Consider the following 24,715-nt stretch of genomic DNA (forward strand, 5'->3'; position numbering starts at 1 on the left):
ACCTTTAAACATCATGTCGACAGCATGAATTGACTCATGACTGAAGCCTAATGACTTTACGACAAAACCAAAATCAATTAGTTAAAATCATCAGATGCTTTATAGTTTATTGTATTTGAGGACATGTGGAGATTGGAGCATATAGAGCTGTTTATACGTTTAAACGGATTTCAAAGCTTTTGTTAGCTGAAAAAATGATAATTAGGACAGCTTTCACTGACCATGTGGTCAAACAACTATAAATAGAAAGAATAAAAAGATAAAATAAATAAATAATTCAGACAAAACCCCCTCAGACTGTTTCTGGACCTCCTGTCATTCTGTAAAACAATAAGAGTACAGCTGATTTATGGGTTTTAATTTGCCATGTTGTGTTATCATTAATAAACGTCACTTTCCTGTCTTGGTCACCTTTTACCTTTTGTCCCATTTTGCTCTCCTGGGATTTCCTTCTTCGAAAGAACAGATACCAAAACACACGAGCGACAGAACAAAAACTTTATTGACTACAACGCACATATACACAATCTGCACCTCACTCCTCCTTTTCTGGTGATTTCGGGAGAACATCTTCGCTCTTGAACCAAACAGCTTCACTGGTGTGACTGGCGATGATCGCTCGCTCAATGAAAGGTCCTGATACGGAAAGAGGAAAAGAAAGGAAGAAAGACGCTGTCATCATAAAGAACGGCTCTTTTTAAGTGGAGGAGAAGCCAAACACAGACTGAAAACTGATATCTGCTTAATTGCAGGGCTAATGATCACTATCGACTGACAAATGATCCCCCTCCCCTTCTGCTGCAAGTGTTAATGACAACATTTGAAATTAATTAAGTCAAACACATCATAAAAAAGGAAGATACGGGGTGGAGGTGGGTTGCAAAGTGGCTTGCATGTATATAGCAGATGTAGGCAGTCTAAAGGAGCTTAGATGGCAATGAAGCTCCCAGCAAAGAGTTGCTGTGTTGACATTAATGACAGAGGAGGTTGTGATTATTGAGTCAGCAGAGTGTTCACGACTTCTTACGCACTCCGTGACTCTGCTTTGTAACTTTATGCAGTTTACATTTTGTGGCTGAGCTGCTGTGAATCCCAAATGTTTCCAGTTTGACATAATACCACATAGTTACCTTAGAATATCTAGGCTCAAATTTGGCCTCAAAGCACTGATGATATCTGAGCTTCAGCAATGTATTTGTATCAATGTATTTTTTTTCATAAATCCAAAAATATCCCCACCGTCACAACGCAGCTACCGATAATACTGGTTACAGACTCCTGTTTGTCAGATTTACAGAATAAATTCATACTTTTTAATAAATAATTCACATTTAAAACATTTACATTTACAAATGAAAAGTTCTATTTCTCCAGGCAGAATCTCCACCATGTCCGAGGTAACCTGGACTGACTCGTATTACTGAGACACTACAATCCTAAACCTGTTAATGGAGCATCATCTTGCATTAAGTTATGTTAAACAGCTTCTTTCCATCTCGTCCTCTTTTCTCTGTCTTTGGCTTACAAACTCTCTGCAGTCTTATTTCTCTCACGTATTTACTTTTAACATACTTATGAATAGTTATTTCAGCACTGCGTTCCCCGTCGTCTCCCGTCCTCTGCATTTATATTATTTTTTATTAGCATATTATGTCTTTGGTCGTGAATAACTCCCATCAGCCCCTTGGGGGGAGCTGGTCTCTTCTTCATACCCACACGCTGTATTTCCGCACTTCTCTCTCTGTTTTTAAGCACTTATCTCTGAAGTTTACTCTTGTTTTTGCCCACGCTGCTGCCATTAGCCTCTGTCTAAATGACTCTTAAAAACAGTAATGGAAATAAAGAAGCCAATCTAACAGTAAGTATTCCTGATATTCGCATTTTCTGATGCTTCACTACTGGTTGCCGAGGTAATTAAATTCTGCCGCGGGGTCCTTGTGTGATCCTTGTCAGGGATTTGTAACGTTTGCTGGCACAAGCTCAAAGACGCGTCTCTGCTGACGAGAGTTCAGCAGAGCCCAGGTGGCCCGGCTCGACGCCTTCATCGCCAAATGAAGCAGAGCCGTAACGATGCACCGAGTGAGACATTTCACTCAACCGACGTTGCGTTGAGGATGCCGCGCGTAGCCGAGCGGGTTCAGCAGAGCATTAACGCTTCAAGGGTGAGCGGTGAAGACTCCCACAGGGATCGTCGTCAGGCTGAAACTGCACACACTCAGGTTTACTGCGAGCACTATAAACAGAAGCATCTGCTGCGCGTGCAATCACACGGCTGCTGCCAGGAAACGGCGTGATGACCTCTGCCAGAAAAAGTCCTGTTTCTCTTCTTTTTGAGGTTTTGAAGGGTCAAAAACAAACAAACAAGCAAACAAACAAACAAACAAACAAACAGGCAACCGCTGGTGTCAGCCTCCTACTAGATGCACATATGGTGTCAATTTCAAAATTCTATGCCATGTTATTATCAATTTATGACAAGCTTCTCAGAGAACTTGACCCCTGACCTTTGACCTTGAGGTCACTGAGATTCGAACTCATCCGAGATCTTTAGTAGAAGCACCTACAGTTTCAATTTGAAAATTCTAGGTGACTTCACAACATTTTCACAGAATTTGACCTCTGACCTTTGGGTCAAAGTTGCTGAGATTTGGACTCGTCCTGCTAAAAGCAGATGCACGTACGGGATCAACGAAGCTCCAACGTCGTTGTTCTTATGTTATCACATTCACAAACTCAGGCGTCCATGTGGGGTGACGACATTACCCCATCAGCCTGAGGGATGAAAGTCAGTTTGATTTCCATCGTAACGAGCAACACAACCCTGCAGAGCTGCTAGTCTGGCTGTAAACCTCTGGAGGCCGTTCCTTTTTAATATGTTGCATTCACGGGGCTCATTCTGCTCGTTTTTCCCCCATACGTTAAAACATGAAGCGATTTTATTTTTTTGTAAAATGAAACGATTGCAGGTATGATTGAAAACTGACATGGAGGACCAAAGCAAACTTTCAAGAAATTAACTCCATTCTATAATTTTATGAGAAGTATGAGGAAAAACAATAAACGATAAGAAAACCATTATTCTTTATTCTGCTGAAGAGACAAAGGTTTAGTGGTACTACGGTCTACACGAGAGAGATCGGAGTTCTCTCTATATGCACGGCTCCAGTTTAGATGGCGTCAGTGGTTTAAAGAGTCCTTTGTGAAAGCTCTGCAGTTTACTTCAGCGGGGAAAATGTTAATAACGTGGTATTTAGCAAGCTCAAAATTAGTTTTTAGATCGTTTAGGCCTTTCTCTCTAATGAGAATCCATTAGCTGATGATTACACTGCATCCTGTAAATCGAACAAAGTGGAGGAAAATGCAGAGAAATTACTGAACGAACTACAGCTTGATGGAAAAGCTGCTGACTCCTCTGCTTCCCTTCTTGATTTATAAGAAGAGAACCTGGACAAACGGCCATAATTTTTAACTCAGGGGTCATAGTTTTTGTTTAGGTTTACCATTACACCTCAACGTCACGTCATACACTTTTTACGCTGCAGTGTTATGGTATGAAAATAAGTGGAACTCTCTTGAGGGAGTGATTGACACTCACAGGAAGAAGGCTCTGGGTTCAAAACTCTAGAAGCTTTCTATCGAGCATTCAAGCAGACAAAAATAAATGAAAAGTCTGCTATTTTTTCCCTGCGAGCTATAAAAGCAGAGGTAGGGCTTGGGGAACTGTCGGAGGGTTTTTGCTGTTGGTTTTGGTGAACATACATACCCAAGCTGGCTGGTCGGTGTGAACAAACATCAACCAGGATTGTCTGCAGGTTGGCGAAGATGTGCTCACTGGGCATGTCGAGCTAAGCAGAGGAGAGAAAACAAAATGTCTGAAACGTCCGATTATATTTACCATTTCTGAAATCCTCTGTATGTTCATACTGGCGAAAAATCAATGTGCTGCATTTAAACAAATAACGCCAGCATTTCAAGTTAATTTCACACATGTAGTGCACCCCTGAGCACTTCATGGACTCACCCGACAGAAGTGCATGCAAGAGTTTAAATGTCTGCCAGAACCCTAACCAGTGATGTCACACTGCAGCCTCCTGCTAAAGCTATCCAGGGAGATCTCCAACCTTGACCCCACAGAGAACTGCAAAGCACATAGCCTGCATATAAAAGATGGACGTGGCAACTGTGACATCACCTGAGTTTGCATTTTGAAGCCTCAATGTTACTTTTTGGTCACCGCCATGTTGGATTTTTTCCCTCATTTAGAAGAGAAGGTGGACAAGCTTGGTTAGCAAGCTGCCAATCACGTGTCAGATCATTTCATTTAGACTTTCTGACTCACTTTTGAAGTTAGCGATTGTGACCACTGAAGAAACTTCTTTTCTTGTAGTTCTGAACCAGCTTCACTTTTCAGCCTCAGAGGCTGACGGTGTGAATGCAAAGCAGATCATTTCCTGCTGTGTTGCAACAAAGTTAAACTGTACCGACCCGACTGTCCTGCGTTTATGTGTGAAAATGTCCTGATATGCTGAGTGCTTATAAACAAGCGAATATGTGTTCTCTGCATTTTAAATTCATGCAGATGTGATAAAAATATATAGAACAGGAAAACACCAAGCCTGTAACCAGCTGATACTACTGTTTTATTTAAAAATGTACCCAGTAGAAGCAAACACACACACACACACACATAAAGCATTTCCTCCCTAAACACACTCCAACATTTCCCTCAACCTTCCTCAGGGCGCATCGATTTTATGTCTCCATCCTTGTGGGAATTTATGCTTTTTTAATCAGGACTTTTTTTCCCCTTTGCTTTGAGCTCTAAAACTTGCAAAACTTAAAACTGCCTCATCGCTGAAAACTTCCTCTGTTGGTTTTGCACACATTCACACAGCTCCTCCCATCAATGCACATTGCATGTACCGGTTTGTTATGACGTACCGTAGCTATCTGGGACCTAACATAGCAGTCGCTCTCCACCATGTACTCGTGACCCGTTTTAAATAGCTCCAACATCTTGGGAACGTTGATGCCGACTGAGCCTGAGAGTAAAGGGAGAAAACGGGAGAGAGAATAAGTGATCAGCACTCATTATCTCGTAACGCATTCACACTTTAGACATCCAGTTATGGCTGTCGTCTTCACTGGTTGTGAGTGACACTGGATTAAAACTATCGACTACTGAATGTGAAACATTTGAACTAAAAATAAAATGTCACTGAAGCCACAACAGCATTTTGAAGCACGAATTAGAAATAATAGAATTTCCTGTCATCATCATCAAAGACTGATATCATCAGCCTTCACTTTGTTGAATAAAAGTAGGCATTAAAATTCCAGTAACTCTTCAGACATTCAATTTTTCCTGATGATCTTTCAGATATTCCTAATTTGGTCACCTCGAGCCAGGAAACAGCCAATCAGCAGGACAGTTAAACGGTGAGGAGCTCAAACAGCTTGTTTCAATCAGAGGTTGGACTGAGATGCAGCATTAAGCAGCAGTATATGATAAATAAGAATTATTTTGAACTATAGCAGACAACCAATTAAAATAAATAAATAAAAAAGGTGCTGAAATTGGACAGGTTCACCTTAACCTTCAACACGGCTGAAGGTAAAAACAACTCTTAACCTGCAGCTCACCTCTCTTGCTCTTTGGAAACTTCTTCCTTAGTTTGTTTTTCAGTGGTACGAGCTTCGGCAGGATGTCGGGAACCGCCACATAGAAGTCTGCTGAAACCTCATCATCCAAGATCTTAAAAAAGAATAAAACCACATGACCAAAAATTAGTTTAAACATTAAGACTCCTGCAGGTTTTGGTCCTCATCTACCCAAATCTGCTGCTATACTGGTGGTCTCCTGTTGTCTCATTACTGTTATCATAAGCTCTGTGCATAAACTGGACCTGTGGAGACTGAGATTTTCAGGCTGTGAGGTCTGACCTGTGGACTGCCTGCCTGCAAAAGATGTGTGCTGTCAATTCTTTAAAAAGTCAGTTTTAACGTTTTTTAATAATTTAACAGTTTGCCTCACAAACAAGTAAACAGCACAGAAATTTGGAGAGAAACAGAAAAGTAATACTTTTTTTCAGTTTTCCCGGTAAACTCGATCTGACCTCACGGGATGTGCCGTTTAGCTCAGTTTAACCAACTCACCGGCTGTATGAGCTCCACTCCTCCAGCAAACACCGCTCCGTTCTCCCGAGCAACTGTGGCTTGATTAGCATCCTGCAGAGACACAACCAAAGACACCCGCGCCCATTTAAATCTGATTTGGGTGCGTCAACGTCTGGCAGACCCCAACGATGTCATTCATTATGACCGTTAACACGCTCATCTAAGTTACAACCCACGGCCTGCGCAGCTTGACAGGAATATTAATCAAACCCTGCTCGTCGGGTTCTACGATAAAAAGCAGCCACGACCGAAGCACATTCATTACAGACAAACAGGGAGACAAATAAAAGGTGCTGCTGCTGCTGCACATCTGAATCATGCACCGACAAAATTAAAACAATTCATCAACAACAGACACACAAATGGCTACGAAATGAAGATTCAGTGAGGCTAAAATAAAAGTTTTTACCTCTGTAAAAACTAAAACTCTGTTCATCTCTGCCTTGAAGGCGTGCGGTAAGTGCACAGTGCTGACGAAGGGGTCGACTTTTTTCTGCAAGGAGGAAAAACAGAGTAATTTATTATGAGTAACAACACCGGGTATGCTGCAGGAAAAGAGCAAAAGAATCTGGAAACAAATAAGGAAAAGCGAGGATGTCAATCACAGAGCAGGCCTACATAATCAAGCATTAAAGTTATTCAGCCACCACTTTAATTTTTCATTTCTCTAGAGAGTTCATAATTCATAATGCATGGGAACATTAGTTCTGCAGTGACAGACAGCTAAGAGTAAGACAGAGTTTGTCTCCCGTGGACCCTCTGGACAGCACAGCAGCAGCTCTGCAGCCCTGCGATGTGTAAGAAAGAACGAAAAGAAGCACTCGTGAGGCTTTTATTCCTCGGTGCCGCGCTGTTTTCAGCAGATTAACTGAAACTGCTCGTGCTGCAAAGATTGATGTCATGAATAACCCTCAGATTGGTGGAAGCGAGGCGTGACAGTGACAGCCAGAATGGGAAAGCACCAAATAAATCCAAATAAGTCTGCCAAGTGTGACTGCTAAAATTTGTCTTCGGCACACACACAAACACGCACAAACACACACACTGGCAGATGATCAACCCTCATCAGGATGTTCTTTTCTATTCTGAGGTTCCAGCTTGATGATAAAAGGAAAAGCAGCCCGTGGTTTCTGGGACACTAAAAGGGTTTGATGGAACCAACGTGTGAATAGCAACAAAGTCAGAAAAGCAGGGAGCAGTTTGAAGCCATGATGTGAATCACCTTGCTGTGCTCAGAAGACTGGGCTCCAGCAATGTTAACATACATGGTAAATGTCAAAGTAACATCCACAGAGGACCCAAGGATTGAACAGAGAAACAGCCCTCTTCGTCAATATGCTTGCACTGAAATTTCTTTGAAACTGAACCAATTCTGTTCTGGAGAATTTATAGCACATGATGCAGCTGCTGTGTGTATTTTTGTGTTTATAGTAGTTATAATGTCTGCTGCCTTCTTGTCCAACATATTAATGAAAAACGCTTCTCTAATCACTTCCACCTGGCAGAGAACACAATTAAAAAAACCTCCCCTAGTACCACAGTTAGCCTTGTCTTTGTGCCATTCAGTCAACATGAGTTTCAGTGTTTTTGTCATTATTACCTTCTTCTCCAGCTTCATGTCCAGCTTCAGATCTATGTAAACCGGCTGATTGTGGGGAGTGAAGTCTAACGCCTGGAATTTCTTCAGCATGTCAATTGCCTCCGCTGGGTCATGCAGAGTCCGTGGGTAGTACCTCATAACATATACGTCATCCACAGGCGCCCATCCCGTCTTACCGAAAGGCTTATGTCTGTTTTTGTCATCGATGACCCTCTTCTCTTTCTTCACCTCCTTTTCTGCGTTGTCTTTTTTGTCTTTCTTTAGTGTCCTGGCAATCAAAAGGGGAGATGTTAACCTGAGAAATATCTGAGTCACCAGGTCAGCATCTAATTTCTCTCAATTTTATTGTTCGCACTAACCAGAAAACTGCTCAGAATGGGAAAAATGGGGTGAGTCAAGCAGAGAAAACCCCCCACCTTTAGAGCCAGTAAATCATTTCTGGGTGACAAGCTTTAAAGGTCTGTAAACTCACTTGACAGCTGCAAAAGTTCTGACAGGTAGATTCCTTGGTGCAGTCTGTGAGACACCTGAGTAAGCTGGACCGCTGGCACTCAGTAGCTGCCTCTGACATCGTGCTAAAACTGTGAAGACAGGCGAGGAAAAAAGCTTCATAAGGAGTTTAAACAAACAGACACGTGCTGTTTTTTTCCTGTGGGACACAACATCAAACTGCACACCATAATTAAGAGAAACGCTCTGTGATTTTATAAAACATTTTTAATGAACTTTGCATAAACTAAATGCATCAAAGTATCTTTTTATTTCCAGCAGACAAGCTGATGATGAGCATCGGTGTTTAACGCTACCTAATTTAAGTATACCACTGTCTTTTGCATGACAAGCACTTCTCCCTGATGTGCATCTGCATCAGTGAGTTCATCAATTTAAAAAAATCATGGTTTACAGTCTCATTCTGGTAAAAACTCTTCCACAAAGAATGAAACCCACACTGATGGTGTAAGTTTTAGCAGTACCGATCATAAACTGTTTAAGTGAATCTAAATGTTTCTTTGAATGTTTTATTGATGTTGTGCTGCCAGGATGGAAGACATGTTTTATCATTAATATCAGCTTCATAAATACAATGTGGAAGACTTTTGGGAGGACATTATTGAAATTATTTTATAATAACAAGAAGAGGTCAACTAAACATATTTTTATGCTATTGCTAGTTTTCTGTATTGATGCTCTGCTCTCTTTTGTTTTTTAATTATTTTGGCAGTGACATGCTAAAGCTTTTTAGGATGGGTTAGCGAAATGGCAAAAGCTGTTGTGATTTTGTTAATGCCAGCCCTACTGTAAATGTCTTGTAATGCTGGCATCAATTCATCGGGAGAAGAACACTTTATTGAAAACCTGAAATATTAATGGCTTCCTTGCAAGTTTTACCTGCAAAGTATTAAGTGTTTATCTATTTGGAAATTCTTCTCAGTACAGTAAATGTGAAAATAAAAAGAAATTATACCTTCCAATACTAACCGATGGGAGTTTCCTAATGAAGTGGTGTAAGTTTTGGCTATGGCTCATGTATTTTAAAAACATATTCATTTTGGATGACTGTTACATTACACTGGTTGCACTGCATTGGTTTTACTGGTCGGTCAGACCACTTACGATCAAATTAGGATAACTGACACAATGAAACGACTGTTGGGCGATATCATATTTAAAATCCAACATTTTAATTTACATCAAGAAAATCGTTGGTTTCAAGTAAATTATCACAAAAATTCGTTAATAATTTATATGATTTTTAACCCGGCATATGGCGACCCAAATTAACTCTTAAAATACGACTGCAATGACAGCTTCTGACCTGGTTGTTACCGCACATCACGGCTGAAAGGAAACATAACATAAAAATCTAATTAATTTAAGAAGTATCTGGTCAATCAGAGCAATGCCGATTTAAAGTGTATCAAAAATTAAAATAAAATCAAATATTGTTGATTCGTGAGAAAATTAAGTGACGACAAACAAGCTGATAATATGTTAAACAGTCAAACAGCAGGTTGGCTATTGGTTAGCTAACAGTGAAGCCAAAAGGCTACACAAAGAGATCTCTGAATCGAGCCCAGAGACAAAAGCGAGAAAACAGGAAAGGACAAACGCAGCCTATAAACACATGCCTTTATTTTTTTTTAATGTCATCTAAAAAGAATCCAATTTCACAACAAAACAACTGACCTTTCCACACAGTACGCGTGCAGGTTGCCATGTCAGGGAATCGCGCTTGGCCGTGTGAAAACAGAGGTAGGGAATAAATGGTTCCGCCTCGGAAACGATCAAATGTTAGTTGAAAAAACGGAAAAGTTTTAGTTCTGCTGCATATTCTGAAACAAAAAACATACATAAATAAAAATATAAACTACCTGACAACAGTCTGAGGGTGGTACATTTTCATTCGGCATATATTTATTTAATTAATATTTACTTATTATGATAAAAAACTAAACGAATGTAGAGACAGCTGTACTCTACTCGCTGCTATAGGAAGAAAATTGAGCATTATAAAAGTTTTGAACTAAAACCTGGACGCCGAATTTTAGGTTTCAAACCATCCTAGCTACGTATAAATTATCTAAGACATGGTTTATCTTATTATCTCTATACGACCATATTTTGGAGAAACGATACATGAGAAATATTATATGACTTAATATTAAGGTCACTGAAAAAACCCCAATAGGATTCCTGGGTGGATAACGAGAATTTTTTTATTTATCTATTTTTTATTTCATACATATTGCGCAGGCGCGTAGTTTCCCGCCACTGTCCTACCAGATATGCTACACCATACCAGGAGGAAGATAATTTTTCCCACTATTTACAGGTAATTAAGCGTTTGTTACTAACATTAATATTATCTATTAATAGAAAATCATGAGTGGAGCCCGAGTTATTTCTCACTGAGCTTTAGCATTAGCCTACCGTAAAAAAGGGAGTGTATGTTGCATGTTATCTAATTGTATTAGAACAACTTCTTTACTAGTTAGCGGTGGTAAAATAGCTCCTGCCAAAACAGTTGTGACTATTAGAAATATTGGCTCCAAATATTTTGTCTTTGTGTGTTTCTTTATATGGAAAAATGGCTTTGGATTTACCTGTGGAAGCTAGCATATATATAATTTCTTTCTGTAACACTGAATTAAATTGACATCTCAGATTTGATTGATGATTCTATCATATGCAGAATGACCGCTGAAGTTAAAAATTGGTTTAGATAACCCATTTAGCTGCTCTGATGTATTTCAACATGGGTGTCAAGTTATGATATTGCTTATAGAAGGACTTGGATATTATGGTAAATGCCTGTATTTATATAGGCTCTTTACTAGTCCCTAAGGACCACAAAGCGCTTTACACATCCAGTCATCCACCCATTCACACACTGGTGATGGCAGCTACATTGTAGCCACAGCCAACCTGGGGCGCACTGACAGAGGCGAGACTGCCGGACACTGGCACCACCGGGCCCTCTGACCACCACCAGTAGGCGACAGGTGAAGTGTCTTGCCCAAGGACACAACAACCGAGACTGTCCAAGCCGGGGCTCGAACCGGCAACCTTCCGATTACAAAGCGAACTCCCAACTCTTGAGCCACTATCGCCTAGATAAATTCAATAAAGTACAGTCATATCACCCTAATTGTAGGTAAATAGGAGACAGGGTACTTTATTGTCTATTATATCTAGAAGTAGCTTTTGTATTAATCCTACTTTGAATCATGTCCTTCTAATTTTAATCAGCCCATGACATTATTTGACATAAATATGTGTAATTTCCTGTTATTTGTGACCACTTAATAATTAACGTACTTCAGTAAATATGTCCTAATGAGCAAAACTGTCAGTCGTTTATTAAGCAACACAGCTGGTTTTCCTTCAGACCCAACTAAGATTTCTTTGGGATTGCCATACACTTTTCTGTCCAGGAAAAACTTTGCTTACTAAAGAACATGCACTAAAATATCTAATATCGGAAAAATATTTTTGTTGAGATCTGGTAAAAGATTTTGAGATGATTGTTTTAGTCTCTCCACAGAGCCCATCAACAGCAGGAAGTTTTGATCATCAGTGGCCAAATGTGGTGGTGACAGCATGCACTCAGTCAGTGTAAGTTTCTACAGTATAAGAAGTGTCTACCACTAAAAAATAATGTTATTTAGTTCTTGGCCACTAACTTTGTGTTTTTTGAAGCATGAAAGGGTGCAGTTCATTCACAAATGCTGTGGTAATACACAATGAATAAAGTTTTTTTTAACGATTTCTTAGTAATGGATGGAAAATGGAAAATTTATTATATCTGTCTTGAAAACAAACACATGTTGACCTCATGCTGCCATCTAGTGGCAGTTATTACAACAGTTTTTTTAGCTGAGGATAGAGAATTTGCTCTTATATGAAGTTTGATATTGTAAGCTGTCCATCATTTATGGGGTGAAGTAATTTTACTGTTGCAGGTTCATCTCATCCTGATGCTGATGAGGAAGACATGAATTGTGGTGGAGCTGCATTGGACTATTCAAAGAAAGAAATAAAGGATAAAGGCTCTGGGCCTATAAACCATCAACAGCACCTGATGAAAGTTGAGCATCTTGAAAGCATCAGAGCAGATAATTCATATGAAATGAACAGACATAGGACTGCTGCACTTAGGTAAGTGCAGTGACTAACTGTCCCGACCATATAGGTTATGGAGAAAATAAAGTGAGGACAGATATTTCTTGAACAGATTTGCAACCTTTGATGTTAAAAGCATACCCTGTACATTGCTACAAGATGTCATGTCTGAAAGTCTTTTAGGTTTTAGCTCCTGTTTCTCAGAAAGCTGGGAGTTTGAGGTAATGTTACTTATTAAGTGGCATAAAGAGCTTTGGACTGCAAAGCATCAGTGCCACTGCGACAGGAAGCTTCAGCCACATTTGGCTTTAAACTTTCTCTCTCAGGGGTCATTTAACATGTGAATACAGCCATAGTAAGTGACTGTAACTTATGTGAATGTCAGACTGGGATGACAAGGAGGATAAAAATTGGCTTGAAAGTAAAGAGTGGTTTACATTAGTGTTAATGGGTGCCATTTTTGTAACTTTCAGGCTTGTACAGCTGTCTGAAGTAGGGAAATAAATTAGAATAGCTTTGTTGTGAATTCAGCTGGATTAAAATACAGTTGATGTGAGCATAGAGTTTAATTGCAGAGAGAAACAAACAGATGCAATGTTAGTTGCATGAGCTGCTTACACTAAACACATACTGGTTTTCTGTTGTTGTGAGGATCTTGTTTTCAGAACTAAATCCTCATCCACTCAGTTTTTGGTTCCTTTGGTAAGATTTGGCCTGGTTTGGTGGCAAAAGTTTGTCTCTGTTGGAAAAATCCTGACAATAAGTTTCGTGCCAGACTGAATCTCGTAACAATGTTAAAAGGCACTGATGAAAACAACATGATTCATGAAATCAGGAACACAGGTGACATGCATGTTGTTTAGTTTCCGAACTTTTGATTGTCAGATCTTTTTATTGTGCTGCAAACAGAATATACTGTGTGATGATTATGAGCAGATTACAGAAGCATAAACTTGGTGTCAAAGTCCTAACTTGTGGCTGTCACGTCTGTTTCATGCTTCCAGAGACAACCTGGAGATGACCCAGAACTTCAGTCAAGAGAACTACAGAACTGGAGATCTGTCTTCTTCAGACGATGACTCGTTAAGCTTGTTGAAGGATCTCAGTCCCAGGCAAAACAAAGAAGTAGCTCGGGTTGTGCTCATAGCTGATTCAGATCCAGAAGCAGGGAACAAAGAGACAAAACAGAAAAGAGAGATGAAAATAAATCATCTTAAACCAACTGAACCTGTGACATCCAACTGTATCCAGTCTACATCAGGCTACGGAGAAGCTTCATCACAAGCAGGTAATTACCGTCATTACGTTATGTCACATGTTTTAGCTTAATTTATGTTTACAAATCTGCTTTTAATTATCTTATTCAAGCAAAAGTCTCACGACGTGTGAAAATTCCCTCCCAAAAAAACCTTCACAAGAGAAATGGAACGGGAGAGACTCTGCTACACGCTGCATGCAAGAAAGGAGATCTCATTCAAGTCAAAATGCTCATTCAAGCAGGAATCAGTGTCAACATGGAGGACTACGCAGGTGTGTCACAGCTCAATCACATCTGTACTCTGACAGCGTCATCCTCTGTCTGTCATCAAACACAAACTCCATTGTGATCACTAAATATTGACTTCAACTATCAGGATGGACGGCTCTTCACGAGGCGTCTGCTGTGGGTGATGAAGCGGTGGTGGAGCAACTGTTGAAGGCTGGAGCTGATGCTAATGTTAGAAGCTTTGATGGAGTGACACCTCTACATGATGCTGTTTTCAGTGGACACTATCAGGTGATGGACAAACTTTTAAGGTGCAGAAAATTGTTTTTTGTAACACTTTCCACATGTCGGTAGATGCAAAGTTTCACAAACTTTACAAACTTTGATTCATCTGTCATGCTGCATTAGATAGAATGCCCTTGAGAAATAGTTTGATGTGAAATTCATGTGTGCTGCGCAGGTAGTGAAGCTTCTCCTTCAGTCTGGAGCAAATGCCAGCGACAGGAACACTAGTGGCCTCAGTGCATTAGATATGGCAAAGGAAGAACACATCAAAGAGCTGCTCAGGACTTTCCAGGTTTCTTCTGTTAATCACACAAAGTCCTATAATGCATCTTCAAAGCACAGAGAACCAGGTGAGCAACACCAGAGTGTCTTATGTAGTATTTACGTCACTGCCGTGCAGCAATAGTAGATACAAAACCCACGTTCTTCTCTTGCAGGCTGGGTTGTTGTTATGGTGAAGGGAATACCACTGAGCTGCTTTTAGAGCTGGAGATGAAAACTAATAGATTAACTAATAGAATCTAAACCATAGGACACAGTGCTGAGTGGCTGGATGAGCAGTAGAGAAATGAAATCTGAATGTTGGATTGTTTCAGGTGCCACGTCCTCAGAGCCTCGCTGCCAGAGCAGTCCTAACTGCAGTGAAACATCCAACCTACAGTGGAGGGATTCAGGTGATAAAGGCGGAGCCAGGGGGCCCAGAGATTTTGAGCTGAGACAGAAAGATGCCACCACTCATAATGTGAGAGCGTGTTACACTTTCAGTAGACTGTCAGCTAAGCTGGATTTAATGGGCATGGACAAAAACAGTTCTTTCAACCATTCAATAGGCCTAATTAACAAATTACATGTATTATCACTTTATTGAAAGGTTCACAGGTGTGACTATTTTGATGCGATAATCTGTCTCTTATTTTTTTATTATATAGCCGAGTCATTCAGAGGCAATAACAGTGATTTTGGAGGAGGTCAGAAGGAAACAAACAGAAATGTCAACTTGGCCTCTGACAAGTCTGAATGATGCAGGTAAAAGCTGCGTTAAAAGACAACCAGAAAGATACTAAGCGTGTTTTATTGACCATATTTGTGCTTTTTTACAGACAGATATCATGCAGCTCTAACGGAGATCCAGAGTGTGCTGATTGAGGTGCTCGCCAAGCAGCAGTCAGAGAAGGAAAATCTTGCCCGAAAATATCGGTCAGTACAGGAACTGCTCTCATCTTTGGCCTAAACGAAACTTTGTGAGAAAGCACCTTGCTTTTTCAGACTTTCAGGACATATCTACATTAACTGAACAGTAATTGTGTACTGTTTTCAACAGAGAAACTATATTTCCTAAAGTGAGCAAAGAGTTTGGCAATGTCATTCATTTGTTTTCAGTAAGTAGTGCCTCCACCACAATAAGAGTTGGCTGGAATGGTGGTGAAAGTGAGATATTTAAAGTCTTTCCTCAATTTTGATGGAAGTTTGACCTGTTTTACCTCTGGTTGTTTAAACCACGCAACTAAAGTGAAACTAAGTTACATCAATATATTTTATTACGGGGAACTTAACAATGGCTGATGTTCTTGTGTTGACTTTTATTTAATTAAAATTTGAATCAGATTCTTTTTTTTTTTTTCATGACTGATAAAATGGGTCATGATAGATGAAATTTAAGAACCACTGGATTAACAGCTAACTCTGTTGCCTTCTTGTGTTAAATAAAATGAATTACATGATATTTCATTGTCACTGGTCCAACAGCAGTAGAAACTAAATAAAGGTATTTCAAGTATTTAGAAATACGCTGTGCTTCGGTTTATTGCTGTGATGGTTTTTAATGAATCTATTCCAGTCTTTACTTCAAGTGTAACACTCTTCTTTGATTTTCTTGGTGTAGGAGTGTGCCTGACTGCCTTCGTCACTGTTTGCTAAAAAGTCAGATCTCATCCCTTGCTTCATGCCAGAGAACCTTGATAGAGATACTCCAGAACCAAATGTATTTGGTGGAAATGTACATTACCACGAGAGCCAAACTTTCACTGGATTCTTCAAAACCCAGAGAAACACGTGGATATAATCAATGTAGTCGTAAAGCACCTACACCTGCTAACCTGTTGAGGTCGACCAGATGCGACCAGTCAGCCAGTAGCTGTCCAGACACTCCACAACCAGGAATTGCTTTAGAGCATTTCAGTATAATGATCAGACGAAAAAATGCTTTGATTCAGAACAGAGCCGTGGACAACAGCAGACGTCTCTCTGTGCTCATCCAGAGGGGAATCATCTCACCTGGAAGTGCCCTACAGCTGCTGTTGAAGGTCAGCAGAAAGTCTTACTGTTTTTTATCATGTGACCATGTGAACCTTTTAATAACAATGAGTAATGACTGGCTGCTATTCTACAATTTACATATCAATATGTAGTTTTTTTTACCAATTCATTGGTTACTCCCACCATGTGTGAAGATACAAACTGTTATACTGGTATCATAGTCTTTTTGCTATTATAAAACATAAACAAATAACATAAAGCAGCGGTCGGGCATAAACCGGTCCGTGGCGCAAAAAAGGTTGGAGACCGCTGACATAAAGGATCCATAGTCAGGATTGCAGATTTTGTTTGTCTATCTTGGAGAGGACATATCAAAGAGGGAAAATCTGAACAACTTCATTTTCTTAATTTCTGGAGATTTTTTGTGGCGTTACTACTTTAATATAGGGTTGAAATATATGCATTTATGTAAAGAAAAAACATCAGACACCAGGTGACGGTGTTACTCGTATAGTTAAGATAAGAAAAAATATTGACAAGATTATTGAATTTAAAAAAATAGTTTTCAATTTTTTTATTAAAAGACTTGATTGATAACTAAGTTTGATACGAAATGTTTGATAACAGACAAATACACATTGTCGGGATTTGTGCAGATCAGGACTGTAAAAACCATTGTTGAACAGGCAGTGTTCAAGAAGCGTGGTTAACGTAGTTGTCAGTGAGGCTAAGTCTCCAAACTCAGGGTGCTGGTTTAGCTCAGTGCGTTAAGCAGGTGACCACATGCCATATGGCAGCTGGCCTGGATTCAAGTCTGACCTGTGGCCCTTTACCGCATGTCTTTTCTCTCTCAGTTAACTGATACTTGAGATTTGTCTGTGAAGGTTCTCAGTCATCCAGGTCATCGTAGTCAAAGGAGCTTGCAAAGAAAAGCGTCTGGACTTCTTTAAGTTGCTTGAAGACGTTTCACCTCTCATCCGAGAAGCTTCTTCAGTTCTAAGGTCAAATGGTGGAGAGTCCCAGATATAAACCTAGTGGGAGTGACCCCCCACAGAGGGACAAAAGGACCCCCTGATGATCCTCCACGGAGGCCGTGGAGACTGTCAGAAAACGACTACAAGAAGACAGCTCCTTGGAGGACAGGACCAACTTCACACCCGATCAGATCTGCACACTGTTAGACCTCTGCCTCACCACTACATACTTCAAGTACAACGAAGGCTTTTACAGACAAAAACATGGCTGTGCCATGGGCTCCCCCGTGTCACCTATTGTAGCCAACCTTTACATGGAGGAAGTGGAAAGGAAGGCTCTTGGCTCTTTCAAAGGAAGAGTACCCAGCCACTGGTACAGATATGTGGACGACACCTGGGTCAAAATCAAGACACAAGAAGTGGAATCCTTCACTGCGCACATTAATGCTGTGGATAAGAACATCAAGTTCACCAGGGAAGACACAAAGGACAACTGTCTGCCTTTCCTGGACTGCGCTGTGCACATTGAAGAGAACGGCAAACTCAACATCGAAGTTTACCGGAAGCCCACACACACGGACCAGTACCTCCTCTTTGACTCCCATCACCCTTTGGAACACAAACTTGGAGTAATCAGGACCCTACACCACCGGGCAGAACATGTTCCCTCTAAGCCTGAAGGGAAAAAGAAGGAACACACACATGTAAAGGAAGCACTCAAAACGTGCGGCTATCCTAAATGGGCGTTCTTAAAGTCAGCAAAGAGGCACAGAAAAGAAGATCAGACACCAGCGAGGGAGGACAGACGCAACAACATTGTCATCCCCTATGTAGCCGGCGTATCAGAGAAACTCAGGAGAGTTTTCTCCAAGCATGACATCCCAGTGTATTTCAGACCCAGCAACACGCTCAGACAGAAACTGGTTCACCCGAAAGACAAAACGCCAAAACACAGACTTAACAATGTGGTGTATGCTGTACAGTGCAGCGAGGAATGCTCAGACCTCTACATTGGAGAGACCAAACAGCCACTTCACAAGCGCATGGCACAACACAGAAGAGCCACCTCCACAGGACAAGACTCAGCAGTCCATCTGCATCTTAAGGATAAAGGACACTCTTTCGAGGATGCCAATGTTCACATTTTGGACAGAGAGGACAGATGGTTTGAAAGAGGAGTGAAAGAAACTGGCTGATTGGGACCCACGCCCAGTTTCCCACCTTGGCTCAGGCGATTAGAGGATCATCAGGGGGTCCTTTTGTCCCTCTGTGGGGGGTCACTCCCACTAGGTTTATATCTGGGACTCTCCACCATTTGACCTTAGAACTGAAGAAGCTTCTCGGATGAGAGGTGAAACGTCTTCAAGCAACTTAAAGAAGTCCAGACGCTTTTCTTTGCAAGCTCCTTTGGATACTTGAGATTGAAAAAAACATGGTCAGCCAGGGTGGCAATCCTTGTGTTCTTGATATAGGAAGGAATGTATTCCCTGAAATCTACAACTGCATCGACAGTGAATTTTAAAACAATCTTACTTTTTTCAGGGTCACTGTCACTTTGCTAATGTGCTGGCCGATGGCTCCATTCTGAGTAAAGGAAAGGTGCACTTGGCTCCTGAATGCTGGCTCAAGTCGATTCTTGGGAAAAACATCCCAGTCAGCTCAGCATATGCCTGGGACAAGGTTTGATACCCACTCACGTTATCATAAAAATAATGAATCTCTTGTAGTAGCTCACACAAGCAGCCTGAGGTGATTTTCAGATAGAGCAGCCCGCATGAGGGAAAAATGAATGAGTTCATTCATTACTATCAGACCACTCCTGCGGGTCCTTATGAAGAAGAAAAAGAAACAGAAAATAATTCATAAGTTAAGTGAAAGAAAACTGCTTCCTTTTTCATTGTGCATCTTTATACTGTAATTTGTGGCTTGTGTTGTTTGAATTACCCGAATATGTTGCTGAAATGTGAGTTGTATGTTCTTAAAGTATTTATAGAGCACAAGTTGTCTTTTCTACAATATTTTATACATCTGCTTAACAAATATTTTCATCTACAAATAAATAATGACCATAAAAAATGTGACTTAGATTCAGGTAGCAGAGGAGTATGAGCAGTAGAGCAACTGTGCTCTTGTTAATTTGTGCAGCACATGGAGTAAAGTAACTAAAATATTATTTGAATTGCATCTTTCAAGATAAGCGGAAGCGAATGGATGGATTAAATAAGTTCAACTTGTTGAAAGAAAAATTAAAATTTTCTTCACATATATGGTTAAAAAATACTGTTATTATCACACATGAAATTTCGCTGGATGTAAACTTATTTTTCCTTTGTAGGCTATAAATTATATAGTGTTTGTTGTAGAGCGGTGTTCAAAACTCAGGTTCCACATATCCTACAATTGCTCATTTCTAGACATGGATTTTACTGGTTAGATATTTGTGAACTCTGAACATTTTCTATAATTTCCCCAGGTGACATTCAGAGGCAGATCTTTGTCTTTTTACTTACTGAACATGGAGGGTGATGAAAACACACCACAAAGGTGTCTTGAGGAAAACCGCACAGGCAGTTCTTCTAAAGAGCTGATAACTACTGGTATGTTCATGTCTGCTGACAAGTGTAGCCCCTACATCAGATCCAACACTTCCTGCCTCATGTTTACAGTCAGGTCCCTGCAGCAGGTGGAGAACTAGTTCATGTGGCAATGCTGCAATCCAAAAAAACACTGCCATCGGCAGCTGCGGTCCAAGACAAAGGAGTTCACTTGCAGAATGACAGACTTATTGGAGAGACTGCTGACTATTTCTTCTTTATTTGTTTGCCAAAAGGTATTCAGTAAATAAAGGATTTACAGAGGAGCACTTTGTAAACTGTTCACCACTTTGGAAAATCCTTGAAAACACTACTATGACATTTCTTTTAAGGCTACTCAAACAAACAAAGAGGGCACAAAGGCAGCTGATAAAGCCTAGGTATCAGTCTGTCACAGCATTATTAAGTTATATTGTAGTTCTTTTATTGCATTGTCTTTAATTACGCAGGAACAGACAACTTGAACCATCACATGAAGATCAAGATCATCCATTTGGTGAACGATGAAGAGCTGCTGCCAAATGCTGTAATGGACATGTACTGGGACAAGCTCATAAAGGAAGACTACTCAGAGTCTCAAGACTGAGCAAGTTAATTATTGTAACTTGCTCTACTCATATTTTGACTGTTCTGCTTAGTTATTTTAGGATCATTTGCATTTGCTGTACTTTTTCCTACACACACACACACACACACACACACATATATATATATATATATATATATATATATATATATATATATATATATATATATATATATATATATATACACATATTTATTTATTTATTTTTATTTATTTTTGAGCTTTGCTAAAATAAAACTTGCTGTAACTTCTCCCTCAAACACAGTCCAAAGTGGTTTATTATTTAACGTGAAGAACAAAGACATTTATCTTCTGCCACTATCAGTAAAACAGGGAACACAAACCACATTTTTCTTTTTAGATGATTTTTTGGCATCTTATCAGAAAGCTAGAGTGCAGGGATTGCAGTAAATATAGAGGATAAAGATAAAGACAACAAAGTCTTGATACCACACCACATCTTATTGACTTGCTGCTTTGGTTCAAACGAAGGTGACATCAGGCGCACTGGAGAGGCAACAACAACAACTGGGTTTTATAGATGGTGGCTACACAGCATTATTCTCTCTTTATCTGTGCTGACTGATTCTTCTCAGCTTTTGTTTTTAGCCCTCAGATGTAAAAAGCTGATGATCTATGGTTGTCTCCTTGCCAAGCGGGCAGTGTGACCTTGACCTCAAGGTCAGACTAAGTTTTCTGGAAATCTTGCAAATGCAAGAATTTGAGAATAAGGTGATGTAGAATTTTGAAATTGCCATACATGCCTACTAGGAGGCTGAGGAGTAGCACTGGGGGTCCCTGTTGCCACTGATAGCATGAGATGGTACCTGTAGCCCATTCAGGTTGCACAGGCAGTCCAGCTTCTACAGGATCCAGACGGTTTGCTGCATCTTTCAGCATAATCTCAAGAGTGTGGAGAAGTTGCCAGGACATGGGCCATTTCATGATGAAGTACTCACTAACCACTGACACTTAAAGAGTTTCCTCTTTAATGTCTTTGTTTTTTCTGTCCAGTTTGGGGTTTCACTAACTCAGAGAACATTAAATGAGCTCATATTTACCTTTAATCTAATACAATATTCAGGTTGTTACACTTGTACATTTGTGACTCCACAACAGGACAGAATTTGAGATTTTTTTTCTGGCAAATTAACAACTTTGTAATTTCAGGGAATATCTATTTTTTGGGTTTGTTTGTTTTTTTAACGTAGAGATTTTTCTCATTTATTGACCACTTTAATCTCATAGAATATCCAGATGTTCTTTGTCATAAAATCAGAAACTCAGATTGCTTTTCTCTGAACATTAGGAACCATCAGTAGTCATAATACTTTTCAGTTATTATCACCATTAAAGCGTCACTGAAGCCCCTTGAAACTCTAACTTCAGTTCCCAGAGGTCTGATCAACATTAATGGGAAAGGAAAAGCATCTGGAGTCATCTCAAAGTTTAAAAACAAAGTCTAGCTAATTGTCATTGTGTTCCTCTGAAAATTACCATCATTTCCAGCTGTGTTTTATTTTTTATTTATTTTTTTAAATGAGCATCAGTATTGGAGCATCATTGAAGCCCCTGAAAAATGCTCTCAGCTCACAGAAAGCAAGCTAATTTTCATTTTCATTCATGACAGCAACAACACTGGGGTAAAAAGTGTTTGAAGTCAGGTCTGTATGATTTAAAAAGATTGGACGGACTATTTGTGATATTATAATCTCAGGGAATGTACTTTTTCTTACATTTTAAGAAATATTTTTCTTACATTTATCACTTAAATTTCAAGAATATCACAAGCTTTTTTCTGTAAATGTACAGCTATATTGTTGGATGGTATGATTTTTTTATCCTCTGACTATAACATGCTTCCTTTTAACCACTGAGGAGTCTTGGTTAAAAACACTGGCACCAGTCATTCTTATGTAGGACCCAAACACAGCACCTAAAGATGGTTCAACCACCAGCAGGTGGCACCATACACTGCACAGACAACCAGACAACAATAAGTGTGTCAGAGAGGAAAGATTCCCCCCTGCAGAAACAGGATGTGTCCAGACATGGGGGTTTATACAGTCATGTGATCCCACTCTGCTCCTCCTTATCTCTTATGTAATCCCCATCTCAGCCGTGGGTTGCCCCCACCCACCCCTCACAACTGCTGACCTGAATATGGTAATTGTGACCACTTATCTGTAGAGGTATATGTTTTCTTCCTCTAGAAACTGATGTGCGGAGGACATAGATGTCTTGAGGAGTACAGTAATGAAAGTCTGTAGGTCTGTGTGATGGATTGTTAAGCCTGCACACGGCAGCTGTCACACCACTTCCTTGTTGGCAGTGTGTGGTGAAAAATTTGTGTTATTTTCCATTGCTGATGGTCATTAAAATGTAAGGGAGTGTTGTTAAGAGATCAATTTACTGAGGAAGTAGCATGCCTTTAAAATGGCCAAAAATGCTTTGTAGGCAGAAGAAAGACACAGATGAAGATAAATCAGGCTTTTTAATAATGAGCAAGTTAATAAAGCTGGATCAGGATAACACACTAATTCAGTTCAGCTTGAGGTTTGTTTATTTCTCCATCCACTACATTCTTTCCAGGCTGTTTAGTGCTCCCCTTCCTCAACCAAACTGCTTAGTGTGTCACTCAGGCCGCCCAGTAACAGATGAGTATTGGCTGGGTGCTTCTTATGGAAGCCTGTTGCTACCAAGAAAAGCAAATAAGCAGATATGAAGGCAGGCAGGCAGAAAACAAAAATTATAAATAATAATCATTGTAACAGTTTCTTACCTTTAACAAAGTTATTTTAAAAATTATCAAAATTCATATTTAGTAAATTAAATTTTTGAGGTGATTGTCAAAAACAGCTTAGCTGGATGCTAAACTGTGACAACCAGTATCACATCACTAAAATGTTTTTATTGATTAATTCATTCATTCATTCATTAGGTGAAAAATTAACTAATTCGGCTTCATTCTTGATACATATAGGTAGTGCAGGGACAAGGGCAGTTAAAAACATTGGCACCGGTGGTTAGAATAAACACCATGGTGGTAACAGGGTCACTCTACGCCACTCTATACTTCTGTTTTAAGTATGATTAATTTGGAAATGAACAAAAAAAATAAAGGAAAATATGAGATAGAAGCCATTGTTATTCAGATTTTTTATGATGATGATGATAATGTGAGTTTGTGACAGCCCTATTAATTTCATAATTTTTAATTGTTTAAATTTGTTAGTGTTGTAAATATAAAATATAGTTCTAGATTGTTTCCCCCTTTTATATAAGCTACAATTTTACACATCAGTGAACTCCTTTTTAAAACACATTGTTTATTATGACTTTTATGTAATTCCATTTCATTTGAGAGGTTTTTACCTGCTGGTAAATTGTCTTGTTTCTAGGAACAAAAGCACAAAGGATAATCAACGGGCTTACCATAATTAAATTTTTCATTTTTATTATTTTTGGGGGTGATGGTTTAAATATATAATTTGTTTTCTTTTTAATTTTTTAAAATTTTACTTAACTAATCTTTTCTCCTTTTATAAAATGTTGTTTTAGTTAACTAATGCCATTGCTTCATGTACCTGAATTCTCTACACTGAGAAATGAATGACTGAAGTTACGTGTGCCATGATGCTCAGGCTGAGTGGGTGGGAAGGCTGAGATGGTTTGGACATATGCAGAGGAGGGATAGTGGATAAACTGGACAAAGAATGTTGAATACATGGGTGGAAAGGAGGAAGACCACAGAGGAGGTCAGTGGATGTAGTGAAGAAGGACACGCAGAGGGTTGGTGTGATAGAGGACAATGCTAGGGATAGGGTGAGATGGAAACTGAGGTGGTGACCCTTAAAGGGAGCATCTGAAATAAGATACTTTCATAAGTTATTTTTTATTTACTAAGTAAGAAATTTTTTTTCATGAAAAATAAAATTATATTTTATATATGATAATTTTAATGATTAAAAATACTTGAATTTTGGTCAACTGATAGATGGATTCTTTTTTTTATTAGTTCGATGCCCTCATTCATTAATCTTTCTTTCTTGCTGGCATCAGTGGGCTTCCATACAATCTCCACTTACACCAATCATAACAATGAAAGGGGGCGGGGCCACATTGGGTTAGGTT

At 39.6% G+C, this 24,715-nt stretch overlaps 2 protein-coding genes across 3 annotated transcripts; one reads left to right on the forward strand and one right to left on the reverse strand.

Annotated features, from left to right (window-relative positions):
* Positions 1-484: 484 nt before the first annotated feature.
* mrpl1 (mitochondrial ribosomal protein L1) lies at positions 485-10,108 on the reverse strand. Its single transcript, XM_026188429.2, has 9 exons — positions 9,965-10,108; positions 8,250-8,358; positions 7,778-8,045; positions 6,587-6,670; positions 6,157-6,228; positions 5,644-5,755; positions 4,942-5,042; positions 3,764-3,845; positions 485-636 (listed from the first exon to the last, which is right to left on the reverse strand). The coding sequence occupies exons 1-9, from the start codon at positions 9,993-9,995 to the stop codon at positions 536-538; spliced, it is 960 nt and encodes a 319-aa protein (XP_026044214.2). The 5' UTR covers positions 9,996-10,108; the 3' UTR covers positions 485-535.
* A 90-nt stretch (positions 10,109-10,198) lies between these two features.
* LOC113032954 (ankyrin repeat domain-containing protein 31-like) lies at positions 10,199-20,692 on the forward strand. 2 transcript variants are annotated; one of them, XM_026186124.2, is made up of 14 exons: positions 10,199-10,610; positions 11,823-11,893; positions 12,241-12,436; positions 13,405-13,688; positions 13,769-13,930; positions 14,035-14,177; positions 14,347-14,521; positions 14,768-14,913; positions 15,101-15,197; positions 15,272-15,368; positions 16,054-16,474; positions 18,944-19,081; positions 19,875-19,998; positions 20,445-20,692. In XM_026186124.2, the coding sequence occupies exons 3-14, from the start codon at positions 12,273-12,275 to the stop codon at positions 20,579-20,581; spliced, it is 2,088 nt and encodes a 695-aa protein (XP_026041909.2). In that variant the 5' UTR covers positions 10,199-10,610; positions 11,823-11,893; positions 12,241-12,272; the 3' UTR covers positions 20,582-20,692. The 2 variants fall into 2 exon arrangements, with proteins under 2 accessions (XP_026041909.2, XP_080143579.1); XM_080287453.1 differs by lacking the exon at positions 19,875-19,998 and having other exon boundaries at positions 10,201-10,610; positions 20,445-20,593.
* The last annotated feature ends 4,023 nt before the right edge of the window (positions 20,693-24,715 follow it).

The sequence above is a fragment of the Astatotilapia calliptera genome, chromosome 12 (assembly GCF_964374335.1).
Source record: "Astatotilapia calliptera chromosome 12, fAstCal68.1, whole genome shotgun sequence".
In the NCBI taxonomy this organism is placed as follows: Eukaryota; Metazoa; Chordata; class Actinopteri; order Cichliformes; family Cichlidae; genus Astatotilapia; species Astatotilapia calliptera.